General features: G+C 39.1%; 1 protein-coding gene across 4 annotated transcripts in view; it reads left to right on the plus strand.

Moving 5' to 3' along the window:
* The window catches only part of SCN11A (sodium voltage-gated channel alpha subunit 11), a 96,895-nt gene extending 82,575 nt beyond the window's left edge, over window positions 1-14,320 (plus strand). For all 4 annotated transcript variants that reach the window (XM_025870876.2, XM_073901841.1, XM_073901850.1 and 1 more), the window contains 3 exons: window positions 4,852-4,952; window positions 9,463-9,733; window positions 12,740-14,320. In XM_025870876.2, coding sequence (XP_025726661.1) covers window positions 4,852-4,952; window positions 9,463-9,733; window positions 12,740-13,770 — 1,403 coding nt within the window. In that variant the 3' untranslated portion in view covers window positions 13,771-14,320. The remainder of the gene's footprint in view (window positions 1-4,851; window positions 4,953-9,462; window positions 9,734-12,739) is intronic.
* The last annotated feature ends 7,466 nt before the right edge of the window (window positions 14,321-21,786 follow it).

Genomic DNA, 21,786 nt, shown 5'->3' on the forward strand with positions numbered 1-21,786 from the left:
GGGCATAGGAAGTAATAGAATTAAAAATTTCCATAATTACTCATTTTTGTTTTATCCCCTAAAACACACATAGGACAGTCTCAGAATAATAGTATTAATACACACTGCTGTGATGAATGTAATTACTAAAGACACTTGTATCTGCCAGGCATCCTGGAACAACCTGGTTAACTTCTAGGGCTGCATTTTTTTTTTCACAAAATTTTTTTACTGTGGTACAATATACACAACATGAAACTTACCACCTTAACCATTTTTCATGTACATTTCAGTGGTATTAAATACATTCATAATCTTGTGTAACCATCACCACTATCCATCCCCATAACTCTTTTCATCTTGTAAAACTCAAACTCTATACCTAATTAGACAATAACTCCCCATTCTCCTTCCCGCTAGCCCTTGGCAGCCACCATTCTACTGTTGCTATGAATTTGACTGTTCTAAGTATCTAATATAAATGGAATCATACAGTATTTGTCTTTTTGTGATTGAGTTATTTCACTTAGCATAATGTCTTCAAGGTTCATCCATGTTGTAGCATATTTCTGAATTTCCTTCCTTTTTAAGGCTGAATAATATTCCATTGTATATATATACCACATTTTGCTCATACATTCATCTGTTGATGGACACTTGGGTTGCTTCCACATTTTAGCTATTGTGAATAAAGCTGCTATGAATATGAGTGTTCAAATATCTCTTTGAAACCCTGCTTTCAATTCTTTTGGGTATACATCCAGAAGTGGAATTGCTGGATCATATGGTAATTCTATTTTTTAATTTTTTGAGGAACCACTGGATTTTTTCCAAAGAAGCTACCATTTTACATTCCCACCAACAGTGTAATTCTGATTTCTCTTCATGCTCACCAATGCTCGTCTTCTCTTTTTTTGATAGTAGCCATCCTAATGGGTATGAGGTGGTACCTCATTTTGGTTTTTATCTGCATTTCCCTAATGACTAGTGATATTGACTGTTTTTTCATGTGCTTGTTGGCTATTTGTATATCTTCTCTAGAGATGTCTATTCAAGTCCTTTGCCAGTTTTTGAATTGGAGTGTTTTATTTATTTATTTATTTATTTATTTATTTTGAGTGTAATTGACACATATTATATTTCTTTCAGGTGTACCACATAGTTATTTGACAAGTTTATATGTTATGCCATGATCATCACAAGTGTAGCTATCATCTGTCACCATACAACACTATTACAATATCACTGACTATATTCCTTATACTGTGCCTTTTGTGCCCATGACTTATTCATTCCATAAATGGAAGACTGTACTTCCCACTCCCCTCAACCATTTTACCCATCCCCTACCTCCCTCCCCTCTGAAAGCCCTCTGTTATTCTCTGTATTTGTAGGCCTGGTTCTGCTTTTTGTCTGTTTATTTGTTTTTTAGATTCCACATATGAGTGAAATCATATGGTATTTGTCTTTCTCAGTCTGACTTATTTCACTTAGCATAATACCCTTTAGGTCCATCCATGTCTAAATGGCATGAACTCATCCTTTTTTATGGTTGCATAATATTCCTATGTGTGTGTGTGTGTGTGTGTGTGTGTGTGTGTGTGGGCGCGCAGAAGTGCACATGCATGTGCACACACACATGTGTACCACATCTTCCTTATCCATTCAGCCATCAGTGGACACTTAGGTTTCTTTCATGTATTGGCTATAATAAATAAGGCTAACAATAAACATAGGGGTGCATATATCTTTTCAGATTAGTGTTTTCATTTTCTTTGGGTAAATACCCAGTAGTAGAAGTACTGGATTGTATGATATTTCTATTTTTAATTTTTTGAGGAACCTCCATACTGTTTTCCACAGTGACTGAATCATTTTGCATTCCCACCAGTAGTGCGTGAGGGGTTCTTTTTCTCCACATTCTTGGCAACACTTGTTGTTTTCTGTGTTTTTGATTTTAGCCATTCTGGCAGGTGTGAGGTGACATCTCATTGTAGTTTTGATTTGTATTTCCCTGATGATTAGTGATGTTGAGCACTTTTTCATGTATCGGTTGGCCATTTATATGTCTTCTTTGGAAAAAGACATATTAGGACCTCTGCCCATTTTTTAATTGGATTGTTGAGTTGTATAAGTTATATATTTTGGATATTTACCCCTTATTGGATATATCATTTACAAATATCTTCTCCCATTTAGTAAATTGCCTTTTTGTTTTGTTGATCATTTCATTCACTGTGAAAAAGCTTTTTATTTTGATGTAATCCTGATAACTTGTTTTTGCTTTTGTTTCCTTTGCCTCAGGAGACCTATCTAGAAAAATGTTGACAAAATTCAACAGTCATTCATGATAAAACTCTTAACAAAGTGGGTGTAGGGGGAACATACCTCAACATAATAAAGGCCATATATGAAAAAACCATGGCTAACATCATACTCAGTGGGAAAAAACTGAGAGCCTTTCCTCTAAGATCAGGAACAAGACAAGGATGTCCACTCTTGGCACTTTTATTTAACATTGTACTGGAAGTCCTAGCCACAACAATCAGATGAGAAAAATAAATGAGTCTTCCATATTGCTAATGAAGTTACACCATCACTATTTGCAGATGACATGATACTATACATACAAAATCCTAAAGACTCCACCAAAAAACTACTAGAAGCAATAAATGAATTCAGTAAAGCTGCAAGACACAAAATTAATACCCAGAAATTGGTAGCATTTCTATACAGTAATAATGAAGTAGCAGAAAGAGAAACTAAGAAAACAATTCCATTTAGAATTGCACCTAAAAGAATAAAATACCTAGGAATAAATTTAACCAAAGAGGTGAAAGACCTATACTCTGAAAACTAAAACACTGATGAAAGAAATTGAAGATGACACAAACAAATGGAAAGATATTCTATACTTGTGGATTAGAAGAATTGATATTGTTTAAATGTCCATACTACTCAAAGCAATCTACAGATTCAATGCAATCCCTATCAAAATACCAGCAGCATTTTTCACAGAGCTAGAACAAATAACACTAAAATTTGTATGGAACCACAAAAGACCCTGAATAATCAAAGCAATCTTGAGAAAAGAAGAACAAAGCTGGAGGTATCACAGTTCCAGATTTTAAGATATACTACAAGCCTGTAATAATCAAAACAGTATGGTATTGGCACAAAAATAGACACATAGATCAATGGAACAGAATAGAGAGGCCAGAAATAAACTCATACTTACATAGTGAATTAATCTATGACAAAGGAGGCAAGAATGTAAAATTGGTAAAGAACATTCTCTTCAATAAATGGTGCTGGGAAAACTGGACAACTACATGTAAAAGAATGAAACAATCACTTTCTAACACCATATACAAAAATAAACTCAAAATGGATTAAAGACCTAAATGTGAAACCTGAAACCATAAACATTCTAGAAGAGAACACAGATAGTAATTTCTCTGACATTGGCTGTTTTTGTTGTTGTTAAATTTTAGGAGTTTTCCATATATTCTGATTAATCCCTTATCAGATATATGATATATAAATATTTTCCCCATTCTGTGGGTTGCCTTTTTACTCCATTGATAGTATCTTTTGATGCACATAATTTTAAAATTTTCATGAAATCCAATTTGTCTATTTTTTCTTTTGTTATCTGTGCCTTTGGTATCATGTGCAAGAAATCATTGCCAGATCTAGTCTTATAAACTTTTGCCCTGTGTTTTCTTCAAAGAGTTTTTTTGTTTTAGATCTCACATTTATGTCTTTGATGTATTTTGAGCTATTTTTGTGTATGGTGTTAAGTAAGAATTTAACTTTATTCTTTTGCATGTGGATTTCCATTTTCCCTAGGACCATTGTTGAAAAGATGATCCTAGGGATGTATATTTTTGGTCCATACTGGTAGCGGGGAAAATTTAAATCCCACACCATCATCAAGGCAGGCCCAGATTCCCAGATTGTCAGGGAAGATGGGGTTATTACCCATAGTCCAGACTAAGACAGTTTCCTACTTGTCTTCCACTGCCCGTTGACAGATTCTGTTTTCTTCTTCACGCTTTCATCAGCAGCACTTAAGGAGTCTCGGATTCATGCAGGGACCTTGGCATAAACCTTTTCCACATGACTCCCTTATAGTTATTAAGGCCCAAGATTCTAGTTTTTACAGAGATTAGCAAATGCTCTTAGGCCAGCAGTGGCTTCAGGCTAATTTGCTACTCTTTGATCACTGTTGATTTTCAGACCCCAGAGATTTTCCTTACTTTTGTGCAAATTTAACTATACATTTTAAAAGAATTCTGTTCTAATTTACCCAGCATTTCTAGGTATTTTACTTCCTCCTAAAATTTCCAGAAATGAAAATTCTTGTTCATATTTCTATTTGTTCTTGCTCAAAAGTGAAAACATTTAAAGCTCTCTAGTTCTTTTTTCTCTGAGAATGGGTCTGGAAAATTTTCTTAATAGCAATATATGCATTTATTCATTTATTTAGGAGAATTTTAATTGCCATTTGGTTAGATTTTTGTTTAAATTTTTGTTACTAATATCTGCTTTTCTTGCATTGTGATTTGATTTATGCAACCTAAAATATACTCAATTTTTTAAAGATGTGGATGTTTGCAAAGAATATGTAATCTTTATTCATATTCTAAAAAGTAAGATATAGCTTATAAAAGTAGCATTTTTCCTTTCCTTAATTTAAATCTTGTTTCAGCCCTCCTATAGAGTCCAGCCTCTTTTGCTTCCCAGTGGAATTTTAGGAATTGTTGATAGAATGTAATGTAACTTTGAAACTATTTCTGAAAATTCAGAACTTGTTTCCAAAAAAACCCTGTTAATGATAATTAGCTCTCATCTTCTCCAAATACTTAGGTGGTGAAGACATTTTTATGACAGAAGAACAGAAGAAATACTATAATGCAATGAAAAAATTAGGATCCAAAAAACCTCAAAAGCCCATTCCAAGACCTCTGGTGAGAGCAATTGATTCGTTCTAAATACATAGATCCATTAAGTGGTCTTGAGCTCAGATATCTGCAGTGCTGTTCTTTATTTTTTAAGTTTACAGACATTATCTAAGAACTCAACAAAGACCCAGATACACTGGTGTCTGGCTCAAGTCCTTAGGAAAATTAGACATTCAAATTCAATAATAAGAACTTGAGCAACAACTTTCATTTGCTTTTTAGTGAGCACACAGTAGGTGCTTAGTATATACTCATTACAATGATGTAAACCTAATAGTTTGTTTTAACTAAATCTTTTTTTTAAATTTAAAGTCCAGTATAGTTAACATACAGTGTTATATTAGTTCCGGGTGTACAATGTAGTGATTCAACACTTCCATACGTAACCCAGTCCTCATCATGACAGGTGCACTCCTTAATCCCCCTCGACCACCTCCCCTCTGGTAACCATCAGTTCTCTATAGTTAAGAGTCTGTCTCTTGGTTTGCCTCTCTCTTTTTTGCCCCGTTGTTCATTTGTTTTGTTTCTTCAGTTCCACATATGTGTGGAAATCCTATGCCATTTGCCTTTCTCTGACTTATTTCACTTAGCATTATTCTCTCTAGCTCCATCCATGTCATTGCAAATGGCAAGATAGCATTCTTTTTATGGCTGAATAATATTCTTTTGTATATATACCACATCTTCTTGACCCATTCATCAGTTGATGGACACTTGGGCTGTTTCCATAATTTGGCTATTGTAGATAATGCTGCTATCAGTATTGGGGGGGAATGTATCCCTCTGAATTAGTATTTTTGTATTATTTGGGTAAATACCCAGTAGTGTGACTGCTGGATCTTAAGGTAGTTCTATTTTGGGGTTTTTGAGGAAACTCCATACTGTTTTTCACCAGCTTGTATTCCCACCAACAGTACGAGTGATCCTTTTTCTCCACATCCTCACCTATACCCATTGTTTCTTATGTTGTTAATTTTAGCCATTCTGACAGGTGTGAGGTGATATCTCATTATAGTTTTGACTAAATAGTGACCAATTTAAAGTGCATTTATAATATCATTTTCCAGCCTTTTCTGGTGTGAAGTCTAGGTCACGCATACTGGTTTCCACTTCCCCAGTATTTATGATAAAATGTTTATATTAGGACTTGACAAAAAAAAGGGGCAGATAGTAAATATTGTAGTCTCTGCAGGCCATGCAGTCTCTGCCATGTAACACAGAAGCAGCCGTAGACAGTGTAGAGCAAGTGTGCACGGCTGCGCTCTAATGCAACTTGATTTATAGACACCAAAACTTGGATTTCTTTAATTTTCACATGTCAAAATTTTATTTTCCTTTTGAGTTCTTCTTTCCCCAACATTAAAAAATGTAAAATCACAGGCTGTACAAAAATCAGTAGTGGGCCAGATCTGGCCTACAGGATATAGTTTGCTGACCCTTGCTCTCGATGAATCTTGCTTCATCAGGTACTCCAGAGTTGCTTCATGTTCGCAGTCTAACTGAGGAGCTGGAACCTGCACGCATCAGATTATAAAGTAATATGCTAGGCATAGTTGGTAGCTCTGACAAGTAAGTTTGAAGGTTTTCAAGGCAGAGAGGGTCAATGGGAAAGTTCAGAAAAGTAGTATGGGAGAGGGGCTTGATATCCGAACCATGTATAGGATTTAGAGATTTTCATTTGAACATGAGACCCCAAATTATCAAAGGTATGTTTAGTTTACTGCTATTCCTATGACTCAGAAAAGAGCCTGGCTTAAAGTGTATTCTCAGTAATTATTAGTTGAATGAAAGAGTATGTTTTAGGGTACACACAGGGTCCGTCCCACTAGGATTAAATATTTGTATTGCACTAAAAATATCTGGGAATGTTAGGGCAAAGTGTTTAGAATTTATACAATGAAGAAATTTTTACTGAGCGGTTAATGAGACAATTATATCTGGAGAGGTTCTTATTTGAACTTGAGCCAACAAAAAAGACAAAGAGAATTTTTATTTACACGTGCATGCTGTGCGACCGCTGGCGCAATACCAGTTGGTCCTAGATTTGAAATGAACTAAAAGAATCATGAGACACAATAGATTCCCACATATTTAACCATTTATTTCATAAAGAATATGAATCAAGCAAGGCAGCACATAGCCAAACAGAAGTTGCAATGACACAGCTGCAGCTTCGAGGCCTCTCCCCTGCACTGGGCATGCTAAGCTGCAAGGGATGAGTTTCAGGTGGGCAAGGACTACTTTACCCGAGGCAAGCTTCTACCTCCATGCTTTAACTATGTCTTCTGGCATGTTCATCACATGGTTCATCTGGAAATAGGTGTCATGCCATAGCTCTCCCTGTGTAGCTACAGCTTACCAGTCAGGGCTTCACAAGGAGTAATTCCAACAAGCAGTTGTCATCTCCCCAGTTATGTATCATATTTACCTTAACTGCTGTGTTCCAGAGAGCAGTGTTGCATGAGATAAATACACATTCCAGGTGTCCCTAGTTTGAGTTTAGATTTTTAAATCAGCTGTTAACCCTTAACTCACAGCTTTATCTCCCCACAGACTTTTTTTTTTATCTCTAAAATCTAAATCTTATTTTTGACCTTTGGAACAAATGAATAGCAATTGCATGGGGGTGGAGGGGAATCTAGCTGTTTTAACCGGAGCAGTGATGCATTTTATTTTATTTAGCAGTAGAGGAAGGGATCTGGCCTCATTTCTGATTCTTTCTGAACCATCCACACAGATGATACTGAGGTGTAGGATTCACTGTACATTCTAAAGTGATATCGAATGCTTTTTGATATCTACCAGTTTAGGTAACTTGTATTCTTGATCTCCTCTGTTACTCTAAATACTGGAGTTAAACTATTAGGCCTAGGCTTACTCTCCCTCACTGTTTTTCTTGCCAATCACTGTGATTCCCTGGAGAGCACTCTTAAAAGTATCTTTTCTCCAGGCCCTTTCTGACTTCCTAGAAGCTTTCTCACACAGCAAATGCAACTGACTTTCAAGTTTCTTCTCCAGACTCCTTGATGAAAGTTTTAATGATTCTGGGACAAGATTTCAAAGACACCGACTTAAATGTAGTATCCCTCCAGTGCTGTCCCTACCCTCTTTCTTCTCATGGTCCTTGCTCTCCCTGACTGATACCGTCCACTCTCATGGTTTTAACTCATGTCAGTATTGGTGCTATTGAACTGCACATCTGCATTTCAGCTCTGCACCTGAGCTCCAGACCATACCTTTACCTGTCCAAGGTCCTCAGATTCCCCACTGGCCCCTCAAACTCAGTGTTCTCAGGACAGATCGTATCATTTCCCTCCAAAGTGCCTCATTCTCTGTTCTCTTGAATGGCTCCACCAACCAGAAACGATAGCCTCAGCCTATCATTTCCCCATAGCCATCTCCATTCAAACACTCTCTTACTCCTTCTGCATCTACTTCCATATTAGCTCTTAAACCTAAATGCTTATATCCCTCTCCACTATTACCACCACAAACCAACATCATCTTTTGTCTGATTACCATAAGAGATACCTAGGGTTCTAAAAATGATTCTCAGGAGTTTATGAGTTTTCTAAATAGACTAGTGTATGTATATTTCAATTAGATGATAATATGATATAAAATACCTTAATGTATACATATATTGTAAATCAACCCATTTACAGTCAAGAATACCATACAAGATTTGTGTCTGAGTTTGTGTTTAAGAATAGTTTTCCACTAAGTAAAGAGAAGTAGTGCTTCACAGCTGTTAGATTACAGAAAATATAGCTAGACAATTGAGTCATTTCACTGTACGTGGTGGATCAGGCATGCTAACTTGAGCTAGAATCTGAACCAGAGCAATTAACATATACTTACTTTGTGAGCAGTATGACCATCTATGTACCAACCAATATGTAAGTTCACCATCAATAATAAAATGAAATAATCAATTTTTCTATTTCTGTTTTTAGTCATCATTACATCACAATCCCATTTATCTAGCCTTATTTTCAAGTGAACCACATTTAGAAAATTGGCGTTCAAGAAATGCTTGAATACAGAGTTTTGGTTAAGTATATTTAGGTCTGATAATTCTGAATTAACAAGTGGAGGCTTGGAGATGTTAATTCCATTTCGTCCAACATAATTATGTGAGTAGGTATTCTCTGTGTTAATATTATTGAAGCCCAAATAAAGAAACAGATGAAATATAGAAACTGAAGTTCATCTTTTTATTATTAAATCCAACAGGAGCTGTTTTATTTCAGTAAAACATCATCACAACAGTTTTTTCGTTTTAAAATGGAATTAAAGCTGTAAGCCTACAACTTCAAAAACAGTTATGTAATTAAATTTAAATGAAAATGTAAATGCAAGAATTTCTTGTTGTTTAAAAAGGGTGTGCATTTTTTAAGAAACTGCTTCAATTTTAAGAGAGGACAAATTCTGTTGTATGTGCCTTTTTTGTGTATGTGATTTCATTCTTACAGTGCAAAATGATCTAAGATTCCTTTTTTCTTTTCCCTCTCAGAATAAATGCCAGGGTCTCGTGTTTGACCTAGTCACAAGCCAGGTCTTTGACATCATCATCATCATCCTCATTTTCCTCAACATGCTTAGCATGATGGCTGAATCAGATGACCAGTCTGAAGCCACGAAACTCGTCCTTGAGCGTCTCAACCTGGCCTTTGTGGTCATCTTTACAATTGAGTGTCTCACCAAAATCTTTGCTTTGAGGCAATACTACTTCACCATTGGCTGGAATTTATTTGATTGTGTGATTGTGGTTCTTTCTATTGTTAGTAAGTAATATCAGAAACCCAAGAGGCTTTAATCTGAGAGCTAGAAGTAAATCTTACCATTTGGAAGTATGTCCAAACTATCCACAAAGCAACAAATTAGGCTTAATGTGGTTTCTGAAAAAATAGACAGGTGTATTGATGCCATTCTCTACTGGGTAGTTGCTAGGAGATACAGAGCAATTTTCATTCCCTTGACTGTTTACACTACTGAAATGGAGTTAAATAATTGTGTGGATCCGTTTATTCAATGGAGATAGACAAAACTAAGATGACCTTAAAGTGTTTGTGGGGATACCTGGTATATCCAGGTAACTGAGTCAAAGGTCTACCTTTCATGGGCAACTATAAGCTCTCATGAGCATCTTTTAGTCTTAAGGATTTGGTACTTAGTTCCCATGGTTTTCTGTAGTTCAAAAATCCATGTGGATGTCAGATCACAATTATTGCTCCCCTGTGACATTGCTAGGCCTTCTCTCACCTCCTATATAGGACCTCCATAGCCCAACCTAGACTGGGTTTCCAAGAGTGTGTCATGAGGGCAAGCAGTGCTTTCTCTCTATTCTGTATCCCATGTTAACTTAAACCACAGCATTAACTATGCTTGTCTCAACTGCTTGGAGCCCATTCACCAACCAGTCTTGCTCTATAATCAGTATATTTTTCTTAACATAGGCAGGATTAACTCTTAAGATTTGTGGAAGAAGAATAGAGAAAAAAAGGGTTGTTTCCATATACCTTTTTTAAAACACACACACACATCAACTTTGAAATTAAATTCTTCATGGCTAAACCATAAGAGTTTCCACTCTGGGTTTTTACAGTTTGCTTTTAACTAAACCGATAATTTGACTTTTTATAATTGTGTGCAACCACCCAGGGGCCATTCTCATAGTTCAAAAAGCAATGAAGACAATGAAAACTGATTTCACAATTGGAAGCTTTTGTACTATTTCAGAAAGAATGTGTTAAACAGATATGTGAGATCAAAATATTTTGGTTCCTATCACTACAGCAGCAATGCAGATGTTTCTAAGAACAAGAAAATGGTACAGTTCATAGTCTGTTCTGGTTTCTAAGCCATGAAGTTTATGTAGATAAAGTTCAGAAATAGATCCTTCCACACACCTCCAGTGAAATAGACTGCAAATCTTTATCAGTCAATTCCAATTCCAAGTCCTGGTGAAATTGACAGCAGCAATAAGGTCAGAAAATGATGGTAGAATGACTCTGGCACAGCCCTCTGAGAACTTGAAGAACCCCTTCCTCCAATATGCAGAGAGCAGCTCATTTTTTCCACTACTTACTGAACTCCTTCCAGGCAGTGCCAGCCAGCATGCAGGTTGTGGAAATATCTCTTACTTCTGTCCTTTGAACAACTGCTAGGCAATTGCAGTTACACAGCAGAGCACTGGATAGCATTTTGCTCCAGTGGATGAGAAAATCCACACACTGAGCCAAATCCTACTCACCAATGTGGGCAGCATTTTATTTATTTATTATTTATTTTTTTAATTATTTATTTATTTATTTGGGCAGCATTTTATATACATTTGCCAGTAGATCTGCCACCCAACACTAAGCCTCTACACTTTCCCAAGGTCTTTCCTAAGCTTTTAGAGAAATACAAAATGAGTATGAGTCAAAGTGAATCCTTCTCTAGGAGTTGACAATGCGGTTTAGGTATTAAGACTTATTCACCTTAAAGAGTCAGAAAAAGAGAAATTACCTGCACACCATATCCCATGGTACACAAAAGAACTGAGTTCAGATAAAGGACAGATTACTGTAGGCTCCTATTAGTCAAAGAAATATTTGTGAAGGAGGTAGCCTTAAAGGGTGGACCTCCTCCAGTTGTTGTTAAGTTGGAACTTAATAAATTTACATCTCACTAGAGTTGGCTGTCCAATTAACATATGAATTCAACTTCGTTGGCACAATTGGGCAGTTGGTGAAATATATTATGAACTAGTTCTCTTTAGTCATTAGGGGATAGCAGACAATTTTGGCTGCCCATCACCTCTAATGCCTTTGAGGACCCCACCACCCAGAGCAAGAGCAAGGCCATGTCTACACAAGGCAAGCATGTTCCAGCCATTCTATAATGTTTGGGCCAAAATGTGAATTGTTTCAAATCTTGTATCAGTTGCTTACAGAATAGGCAATGAGAGAACAGGATGACATTTTAGGCCAAATAATCAGCTGTTTGCAGAAAACTTTGCTCGAGATGCTATTTTTAGAGGCATCTATAACAATAAGGAAAGTATCTTCAACTTAATCCCTTGAACTTTTTGAGTGGATCTCGGGAGTCCTTCCTTGGGATGAGCGTACTGACAAATATAAGAGCTCTGTGGCAGGTTCCACCTAGAGTTGAGCATCCCAACACCACCATCTCCTTCCAGCCCTGTCCTGTCCTCACCTGTAGGAAGCTGTGTTCAAATTCCCCTATGCAAGTAAAAACCTGCCTTTTTAAGGAGCTTTGGGGTTAGAAGTTCCACAATTTCCACTGAAAGCTCAGGCTTAAGCCAACCATCAATCAGTATCAGAAGTTTCTCCTTATGCTAATCTGAAGGACTCCATCCTTAGTTTATCTGCTTTCCATTCTATATATACAATAAATATGGAAAACTATTATATTTGTTATCTCATGAGTGACTTTCAAAACCCAATATAGATAATGCATTTCAAGTGTTTGAGATAAGTCACAATATAGCCTTTCATAAGCTGCATTCTCTTTCTTTTCCTTGGGTGTCTTCAATATTATAGACATCCTGTGTCATCTAAAGTTCCATCTAAAATTGTACAGTGCTTGGAAATTATTTTCCAAGTTAGGGCACAGATAGATATTTTCCCTAATATTGATAAAGAAAGTTCTTAATTTGTGTAGTGCACAAATTACAAAGTACTGATAAAAGTTGATCCCACTAAGATTCCAAGGCAGGAGAGAGAGGCTGGATCTGAAAGCAGGGTGCCTGCTGGAAATTAATTGCCTTATCTCCTTCTCCTAAGGTACAATGGTTTCTGCCTTGGAGAACCAGGAGCACATTCCCTTCCCTCCAACACTCTTCAGGATTGTCCGCTTGGCTCGGATTGGTCGGATCCTGAGACTTGTTCGGGCAGCACGAGGAATTAGGACTCTCCTTTTCGCTCTGATGATGTCTCTTCCCTCTCTATTCAACATCGGTCTTCTACTTTTTCTGGTTATGTTTATTTATGCCATTTTTGGTATGAGCTCTTTTTGCAGAGTGAAAGAGGAGCATGGAATTGATGACATATTCAACTTCAAAACTTTTGTCGGCAGCATACTCTGTCTCTTCCAGATCACCACATCAGCAGGCTGGGATGCCCTCCTCAAGCCCATGCTGCAATCAAAGGATTCATGCAACCCCAACTTAGACAGCCGTCACCTCCCTGCCATAGCCATCACCTACTTCGTCAGTTACATCATCATCTCCTTTCTCATTGTTGTCAACATGTACATTGCTGTGATTTTAGAGAATTTTAACACAGCCACTGAAGAAAGTGAGGACCCTTTGGGTGAAGATGACTTTGATATATTCTATGAAGTCTGGGAAAAGTTTGACCCAGAAGCAACACAGTTCATCAAATATTCTGCCCTTTCTGACTTTGCCGACGCCCTTCCTGAGCCTTTGCGCGTGGCAAAGCCCAATAAATTTCAATTTCTCATGATGGACTTGCCCATGGTGAGTGGAGATCGTCTCCACTGCCTGGATATTCTCTTCGCATTTACCACTAGGGTACTCGGTGACTCCGGTGGCCTGGACAGCATGAAAGTGATGATGGAGGAGAAGTTCATGGAAGCCAACCCTTCCAAGAAGTTATATGAACCCATAGTCACCACCACCAAGAGGAAGGAAGAGGAAAGATGTGCTGCTGTTATTCAAAAGGCCTTTCGAAAATACAGGCTGAAGATGTCCACAGGTGCCTTGGAAGACAGGCCCCATTCACCACTCCACACACTCTGCAATGGAGACCTGTCCAGCTCTGGGGTGGCCGAGGGCAAAGTCCACTATGACTGAGCCCCTACTTCCACTCCTACCTCACAGCCTCACAACCTGGCCTCTGGCATCTGAGCTCCAGGGGTCCACAGCTCAGTGTGTGAACAAGCAGTTGACTCCCTGAACTAGCCATCCCATTTTTTTCTGCCTAAAAGAAGTGATATTTCAATGTTTATTTCAAACAGTTCTTACAGGGATAGAAGATAAGGCTGTCTATGAATCACTGGTACTGTTTTAGCAAGGAAAAAGACACTCGAAGGGCTATAAAGGACACACCAATGTCAGGATTAAAACACAGTTCAAATCATGTCAAAAAAGAATAAGAAACAAAAAACATGTTAAAAATTTAGATAGTGTTTTTCCATACTGTTTCTAGGTACATTGCTCGAAACCTTTGTTCAGTGTTTTCCCCAATGCAAGTATGTGGCTTATCACATATAACTCTCTTGTATGCTGAGTAAAAATTCAAAACCTGCCAATAAATAAATAGCTTATTACAGATATTTTTACCAACATTAGTATTTTGGGTTTATTTTGAACAAAAGGTGTGATCTTGTCATTTACCACCCTATCTTTCACCAGCTACAATCTCCGTTATATACATTTGGAAAAAAATAAATAAATGAGACTTTCAGTTTGTATTTTCATTCAGATGGTATATTCATTTAGATGTATTTCATTCAGATGGTACATTTCATTCAAAAAATCTTCTTTGGTGGCTACGTAAGTAGCCATTCAAAAGTGGTGCTTTGTTTGGAATTAAGATGGGAGCCCATCATATGCTGATAAGTGTATAACAATTGGCTCTTCAGGAGAAAAAGGTGCCACGATTTGTAACATGTATTGATTTCTGTGGTGAATACACCCATCAGGACTGACTTCAGTCTACCACCATGATATTCCTGAATGTGAAGTTGGGAAGAGATGCCCAATCAGTTCTTGTGAGCTGGCCCTAGCTGACTCCAGCACAGCACTGGCTGGAACCAATAAGAAAGCCTCATTTAAAAAATCTGTGGTGGCCACCGTGGACTGAGAGAGCACCTTCTTAGCCACACCTGGACCCTGGTGTTGGAGAGCCAGAGAATGTACTGGTCAGCCAGTGATCTTAGCTTCATGACCCCTGTATTCGGTTCTGGCTGAATGCGTGAAATGCAGTCCAGAGAACAACCCAGGCCCATCAAAAGGCCCAAGACTTCCCTAAAACCTGGAGATGCCCAGAGACCAAACAAGACATCAGGCCTGGCAAGAAGCTGCCCTGGAAGTAAAAAACCTACATCGTGATAATTGAAATGTGGAGGAAAACCCTGTGCAAACCAGTCCCGCAGATAGGCTGGAGGGGCTGGCATGCCATCAGCAGCCCAATGTCTGAGGTCTGAGCCTCTGAGCCTCTGACTGGCTCCTCCTTGCCCAGCACTGGGTGCTCTGGTGCACTGAGTCGGTGATTGTTTTCAGTGTGTATTCACATCCAGGACTTGAATTTTATGAGTTTTGTAGGCAGCTTTATGCTCTGGAGCATTGGCAAAATATCAATACTATCATTATCAATACCTAATTTTTACTTGTGGTTGCTGTGCGTCAGGCACTGGCTGAGCATTTGTCACGAATAATCTCAATTGTACCTCACAGTAACCCAATGAGTGTGCGGTCACTCAGCTGGTGGTGCCTGAGTCTCTGTGCCATGCTGGGGAAGGGGAGTGGGTGGTCCCAGAGCCAGGAAACCTTTGAGACAGGGCCACAGGGGCTCCCCTGCAGGGCTGCAGGGCCTCATAGAAATCACCAGTTCCAAAGTCATGGCCAGTTCCACCTGAGGCACTGTGGATGACTGATGACTTCCCTAAAAGATGCCTCTGATTATGAACACTGGGTGTTTTACTGATGCCTACCAAATTTTCTGAACAAGGTGGCTGGCCATCATTCCAGCAGGAATACCTTCTGGCTGGAGGTAGGGGAGGCTCTGGAAGGATGTGGTCTTGCCCATCCCAGATTACAGTTTAAGGGCCTGGGTGTGATCTGTTCTGTGCAGAAGCTTCGCCTTTCCCATAAACACCTGTCCATCCCCAGATGGTCCCCTTTTGCCAAGGCTGGGTTCCTGAAGCCAGCTCTCGGAGAGGACGAGATCTGCTTAGCTTTAGCAAGAAACTGAGCCACACTTCCTTCACTAGATGGCAGCAAATGCCCAACATGCTTTTTTCTGAGCACTGCACAGCATCTGTGTGTGAGCCTGGCCCCCTCAAAGAGCCAGAGGGCTAAGGGAGGAAAGTCAAGGCAGGAAGTGGTGAATTATCTAAATCATGGATGGGTGCTAGAGAGCTCTCCCCCGCTGAGAAAGCTCTCACTGTTTGAGGATCCAGGATACCCCCCAAGACAGAGATGATAGTCTGAGCTCCGTCCTCCTGGGGCCATGCTGAATGTCCAGGGCAAACAGCCCTACAGGCACAAGAAGCTAGCTGTCTTGTCTTCTGAGTCTTATTTCCAAGCACATCAGCCCCTGCTTAATTCAATCAACAAACATGTTCCTGAGGGTCAGTGCAGTACCATCCTGTGTAAACTGCTCAGAACCAATGGCCCTTAACCTCCAGAGCATATATGCTGATTGGGAAGAGTATTAGACAAGCATTCATGTGATGATAATACAGTGCAACAGAAAAGGTGCAGTAAACCAAGGACACCCTTCTGCTCTGAGAGTGTCACTGTAGGCAGGCTCCCGGGAAGGCTTCATGAAAGAGAGTGGGGCACCCGAGATGAGACTGATAGATGTACAGGATTGTGGCGGGGCAGGGGGAGTTTTGTTCGGGAGGGTGTTTGAAGTGGAAGGGACAGCAGAGTGTAAGGAGTATAAGGAGAAAGTGTAGAAAGTGTAAGGAAGTACCAGCTATCCAACTGACCAATTGGGACTTAAGAGTATAGTTGGTGGAGCAGCCCCAATAGAATCTTAGGAATGGGTTGTTTTGTGAAGAGCCTTAAATGCCAGAGTGAGGAGTTACAACATATTTAGGTAATAGGGAGGCATTGAAGGTATTTGAAAGAGGGAGAAAAATTAATCAGACAGAGCATGCAGGGTGGAATGAGGTGGAAAGAGAGCAGAATACTGGTCCTGGAGGGGAAGAGGCACTGAGTGAGAAGAGAGGCAGGGCCAATGAAGTGTGACCAACGTTTGTGCCAACTAACTGGCCATGGCAGAAGGGTCTAAGGGAAACCTTAGGATTTTTGTTGGGGTGACAAGATAGGTAGCAGTACAAGTTACCAAGTTAATGAGTATAGAAGGGCAAGGGTTTGTTTGGTTTCATGGCTGTGGTAGAGGAAAAATTTAAAATTAATTCAGTTTGGAGCATTTTGAAGGTTTAAGGCGCCCTGTCCAAGTGACAGTATCCAGCCAGGAACTTGAGGATACGATATGAACAGGAGTCCTCAGCACAGGGATGACATTTGAAACCACAGGAGCAGATGAAATCATGGGGAAGTGGAGCATACCCAGATCTGGGAGGAGGCAGAGGACTCGTCCCGGGGGCATACTTTCAGAGAGTAAAGATGATGAGGAGAGACAGTTCAGGGAGGGGGTGTGGGAAGGTAGGTGAAGGCAAACACCATGACATGCAGTTTGGGCATGGAGCAGTCTTCATGAGAAATTCCCAGCCAACAAGATGAGTGACATGGTCCCACCTTTTCATCCCTTCCACCAAGAAGCAAGCAAGGAGCCAGGACATAGCATAGTTGTGTTCCAGGGAAGGATCCCACTCCCTGTGTAAGGAAATGCCTACTCTTCCACCTTTTTATTGAGCAAGCATGAGAACTTGCCTTATAAACAATCCAGGCTCAGGAGCCAGCTGTCCTGGGGAGCTGTCTTGGAATGTCATCTACTAGTGCTCAGTGCCCTTGGGAAAGTTGAAATCCTGTACAGCTCCTCCTGCTCAAGGAGGGGGAGCCACTGGTCCCAGATAGCTTGTTGCCTGGCAACCCAGAGAGAAGCTCCAGGGTCATTCGCTGGGCAATCCTATCCGTCGCTGCGCAAGGAGTAATCATAGAGGCGGTGAGAAAACAGGTGCTAACATTTATTGAGCACTTACTCTGGACTCGGCTGCCACTTTAGCAGGATTACCCCGCTTAATCTGCACGACAGCTTTATTAGACATAGACTATTTTTAATCTTCATTGTTCTGAAGAGAATACTGAAGCATGTGGAGGAAGTAAGAGGCTAGTTCAAACCGAAGCAGTCTGGCTACAGAGCTGAAGCTATCAAGCACTGCACCACACCAGCCAGACACGAAGGGGTAGTGTGACTGCAATTGAAGGAGGACACAGAGTTTCCCTGGTAACGTTCTGTGAACCTCTCACCATCCATCTCCTCTCCTCTGGAGATGATGCATGTTTTTGAAGTTCTTCCATTGTGGAAGCATCCACTACATGGGGAGATGCAGATGCTGTGCCCCCTCTGCAAATTCTGCATCCTCAGTTCTGTCAATGTACTTGGTTCTCTAACATTTTGACCTAGTTTCCATCCTTTTATCATTCTCTCCCTCCTCCAGGCAAACTCCTTTAGCAGCTGGTGGAAAGAGAGCACAATACTTGTCCCCTCTAGCAGGGGGCAGGAGCAGAATCTCCCCCGCTTTTTGGACAATATATGTACAGCTATTAATGCAGGCTTCAAGTGTGCTAATGTAATAGTGGTGGTACAAGAGGTATGGTGGCCATGCTGATTTCGTCTGTCTTAATCTCCATCAGTCCCCCACCCAAGCCACCCGGAAAGAGCATACAGTCCAACGAAAACCACTGTGTCTGCTCAGCCATTGCAACTTCAAGTGCCTTTACCTCCTCTAAGCTCTTTCTATATTTAAAAATCGCTTCTGGATACAAGTCACACTGATGGTGCATGCATACTCTATTTCCCCCCAGCTTTATTGAGGTATAAAAATTGTATATATTTAAGGTGTACAACATGATGGTTTGATATATGTATACATTGTGAAATGATCGCCACAATCAAGCTAATTCACACATCCATCACCTCTGTTTCCTTTTTTTTTTGGCACGCTGAGAAAACATAAGATCTACTCTCTTAGCAAATTCCTAGTATACAGTACAGTATTATTAACTATAGTCACCTTGCTGTACATTCAATTCCCAGGACTTATTCATCTTATACCTTTATATACCGTCTTGTACCCTTTAACTAGTATATCTGTTTCCCTCACTCCACCCCATGCCCCCAGCTCCTGGTAACCATCTTTCTACTTTCTGGTTCTATGAGTTTGACGTATTTTAGATTTCATATATAAGTGAGGTCATGCAGTATTTGTCTTTCTGTGTCTGGCTTATTTCAGTTAGCATAATGCCCTCCAGTTTCTTCTGTGTTGTCACAAATGGCAAGATTTCCTTCTTTTTCATGGCTACACGGTATTCTGTTACCATTCCAAATGATATTCCATTCACATTTTAAAAACCTGTTTATCTGTTGATGGACACAGGTTGTTTTCACATCTTGGTGGTTATGAAAAAGGCTGCAATGATAATTAAAGGGCAGATACCTCTTCGAGACAGTAATTTCATTTCCTTTGGATAAATATCCAGTAATGGGTTTGCTGGATTGTACAGTTAGTTTTATTTTGAATTTTTTGAGGAACTTCCATACTGTTTTCCACAATAGCTATACCAATTTACATTCACACCAACAGTATATAAGGGTTCCCCTTATGCCACACCTTAACTGACACTTGTTATATTTTATCTTTTTGATAATAGCCATTCTAACAAGTGTGAGGTGATGTTTATTGTTTTGATTTTCAGTTCCCTGATTATTAGTGATATTGAGTACCTTTTAATGTACCTGTTGGCTATTTGTATATCTTCTTTGGAAAAATGCCTACTCAGGTCCTTTGTGCATTTTTTAATTGGGTTGTTTGGTTTTTTGCTATTGAGTTGTTTGAGTCCCTTATATATTTTGGATATTAACCCTGTATCTGATATATGCTTTGCAAATATTTTCTTCCATTCTGTAGGTTGCCTTTTCCTTTTGTTGATGGTTTCCTTTGCTGTACAGAAGCTTTTTAGTTTGATGTGGTCCCACCTGTTTATTTTTGCTTTGTTGTGCTTCTGGTGTCATATCCAAAAAATCATTGTCAAGACCAATGTCAAAGAGCTTTTCCCCTATGTTTTCTTCTAAGAGTTTTATGGTGTCATGTCTTACATCTTTGGATTGGAGAATTTAATCCATTTGCACTTAAAGTAAGTATTGCTAAGTAAGGACTTACTATTACAATTTTGTCAATTGTTTTCTGCCTCTTTGTAGTTCCTTTCCTCCCTCTTGTTTTCTTCCTTTGTTATTTATTTTTTCATAGTGGTATACTTTAATTCCTTTCTTTTTATCTTTTGTGTATCTCCTGGAGGTATTGTGTGTATGTGTGCGTGTGTGTGTGTGGTTATTACCATGAGGCTTACATAATACATCTTATAGCTGTAACAGTCTATTAATTTAAAAAACACGTTCAATCACATACAAAAACTCCATACCTTTACTTCCCCTCTCTCTACATTTCGTGATATTGATGCCATACTTTACATCTTTTTATATCGTGCATCCATTAACAAATTATTGTAGCTACATTTTTTATAACTTGAAGGATGTTTATTAAATTGTTCATCACAATAAAGTGAATTGAATAAATATGATTATTAAATAAATGACAAAATACCACACTAATCTCTGACTCACTGTATCTAAGTATACGTCCAAGATATTGTTTATTTTTGTTTTTGTTTTAACATTTTTTAAATTTTAATTCAATTAATTAACATATAATGTATTATTGGTCTCAGAGGTACAGGTCTGTGATTTGTCAGTCTTATATATAATACCCAGTACTCATTAGAACACATACCCTCCCCAAAGCCCATTACCCAGTTACCCCATTCCTCCACTCCTCTCCCTTCCAGCAACCCTCAGTTTGTTTCCTATGATTATGAGTCTCTTATGGTTTGCCTCCTCCTCTGGTTTCTTTTTCTTCTTCTTCTTTTTTTAATTTATTTATTTGTCAGAGAAAGAGAGAGCACAAGCGGGGGGAGCGGCAGGCAGAGGGAGAAGCAGGCTCCCCGCTGAGCAAGGAGCCCGATGTGGGACTTGATCCCAGGACCCTGGGATCATGACCTGAGCCAAAGGCAGATGTTTAACTGACTGAGCCACCCAGGCATCCTTCTCTCCCTGGTTTCATCTTGTTTTATTTTTTCCTCTCTTCCCCTAAGATTCCCTGTTTTGTTTCTTAAATTCCACATATCAGTGAGATCATATAATAACTGTCTTTCCCTGAGACTTATTTCACTTAACATAATACCGTCGTTGCAAATGGCAAGATTTCTTTTTTTTTTTTTGATGGCTGAGTAATATTTCATTGTATATATATACCACATCTTCTTTATCCACTCATCTGTCAATGGACATCTGGGCTCTTTCCATCATTTGGTTATTGTGAACATTGTGGCTATAAACATTGGGGTGCAGGTGCCCCTTCAGATCACTACATTTGTTATCTTTGGGGTAAATACGCAGTAGTGTAGCTACATTACTTTTTAAAATTTATTTATTTTTTAAAGATTTTATTTATTTATTTGACAGAGAGAGAGAGCGAGAGAAGGATCACAAGCAGGGGGAGTGGGAGAGGGAGAAGCAGGCTTCCCACTGAACAGCGAACCCGATGTGGGGCTCGATCCCAGGACCCTGGGATCATGACCTGAGCCGAAGGCAGACGCTTAACAACTGAGCCATCCAGACGCCCCACTACATTACCTTTAACACTACTGATTTTTAACTTTTTTTTTTTTGGTGCAAAAAAAAGGTGATTTTTTAAAGCATGGGGACAGGACCCTTGGGCAGAAAACCACTGCAGACTTTTAACTTTTATATTGGAGATAAAAGTGATTTATGCACCACCATTATAGTGTTAGAATATTCTGAGTTTGCCTATATGTTTACCTTTTTTTTTAAAGATTTTTAAAAAAATTTTTTTAAGATTTTATTTATTTATTTGAGAGAGAGAATGAGATAGAGAG

The sequence above is a fragment of the Callorhinus ursinus genome, unplaced genomic scaffold (assembly GCF_003265705.2).
Source record: "Callorhinus ursinus isolate GAN/ISIS: 27379988/994484 unplaced genomic scaffold, GSC_fseal_2.0 scaffold1, whole genome shotgun sequence".
Taxonomy (NCBI): domain Eukaryota; kingdom Metazoa; phylum Chordata; class Mammalia; order Carnivora; family Otariidae; genus Callorhinus; species Callorhinus ursinus.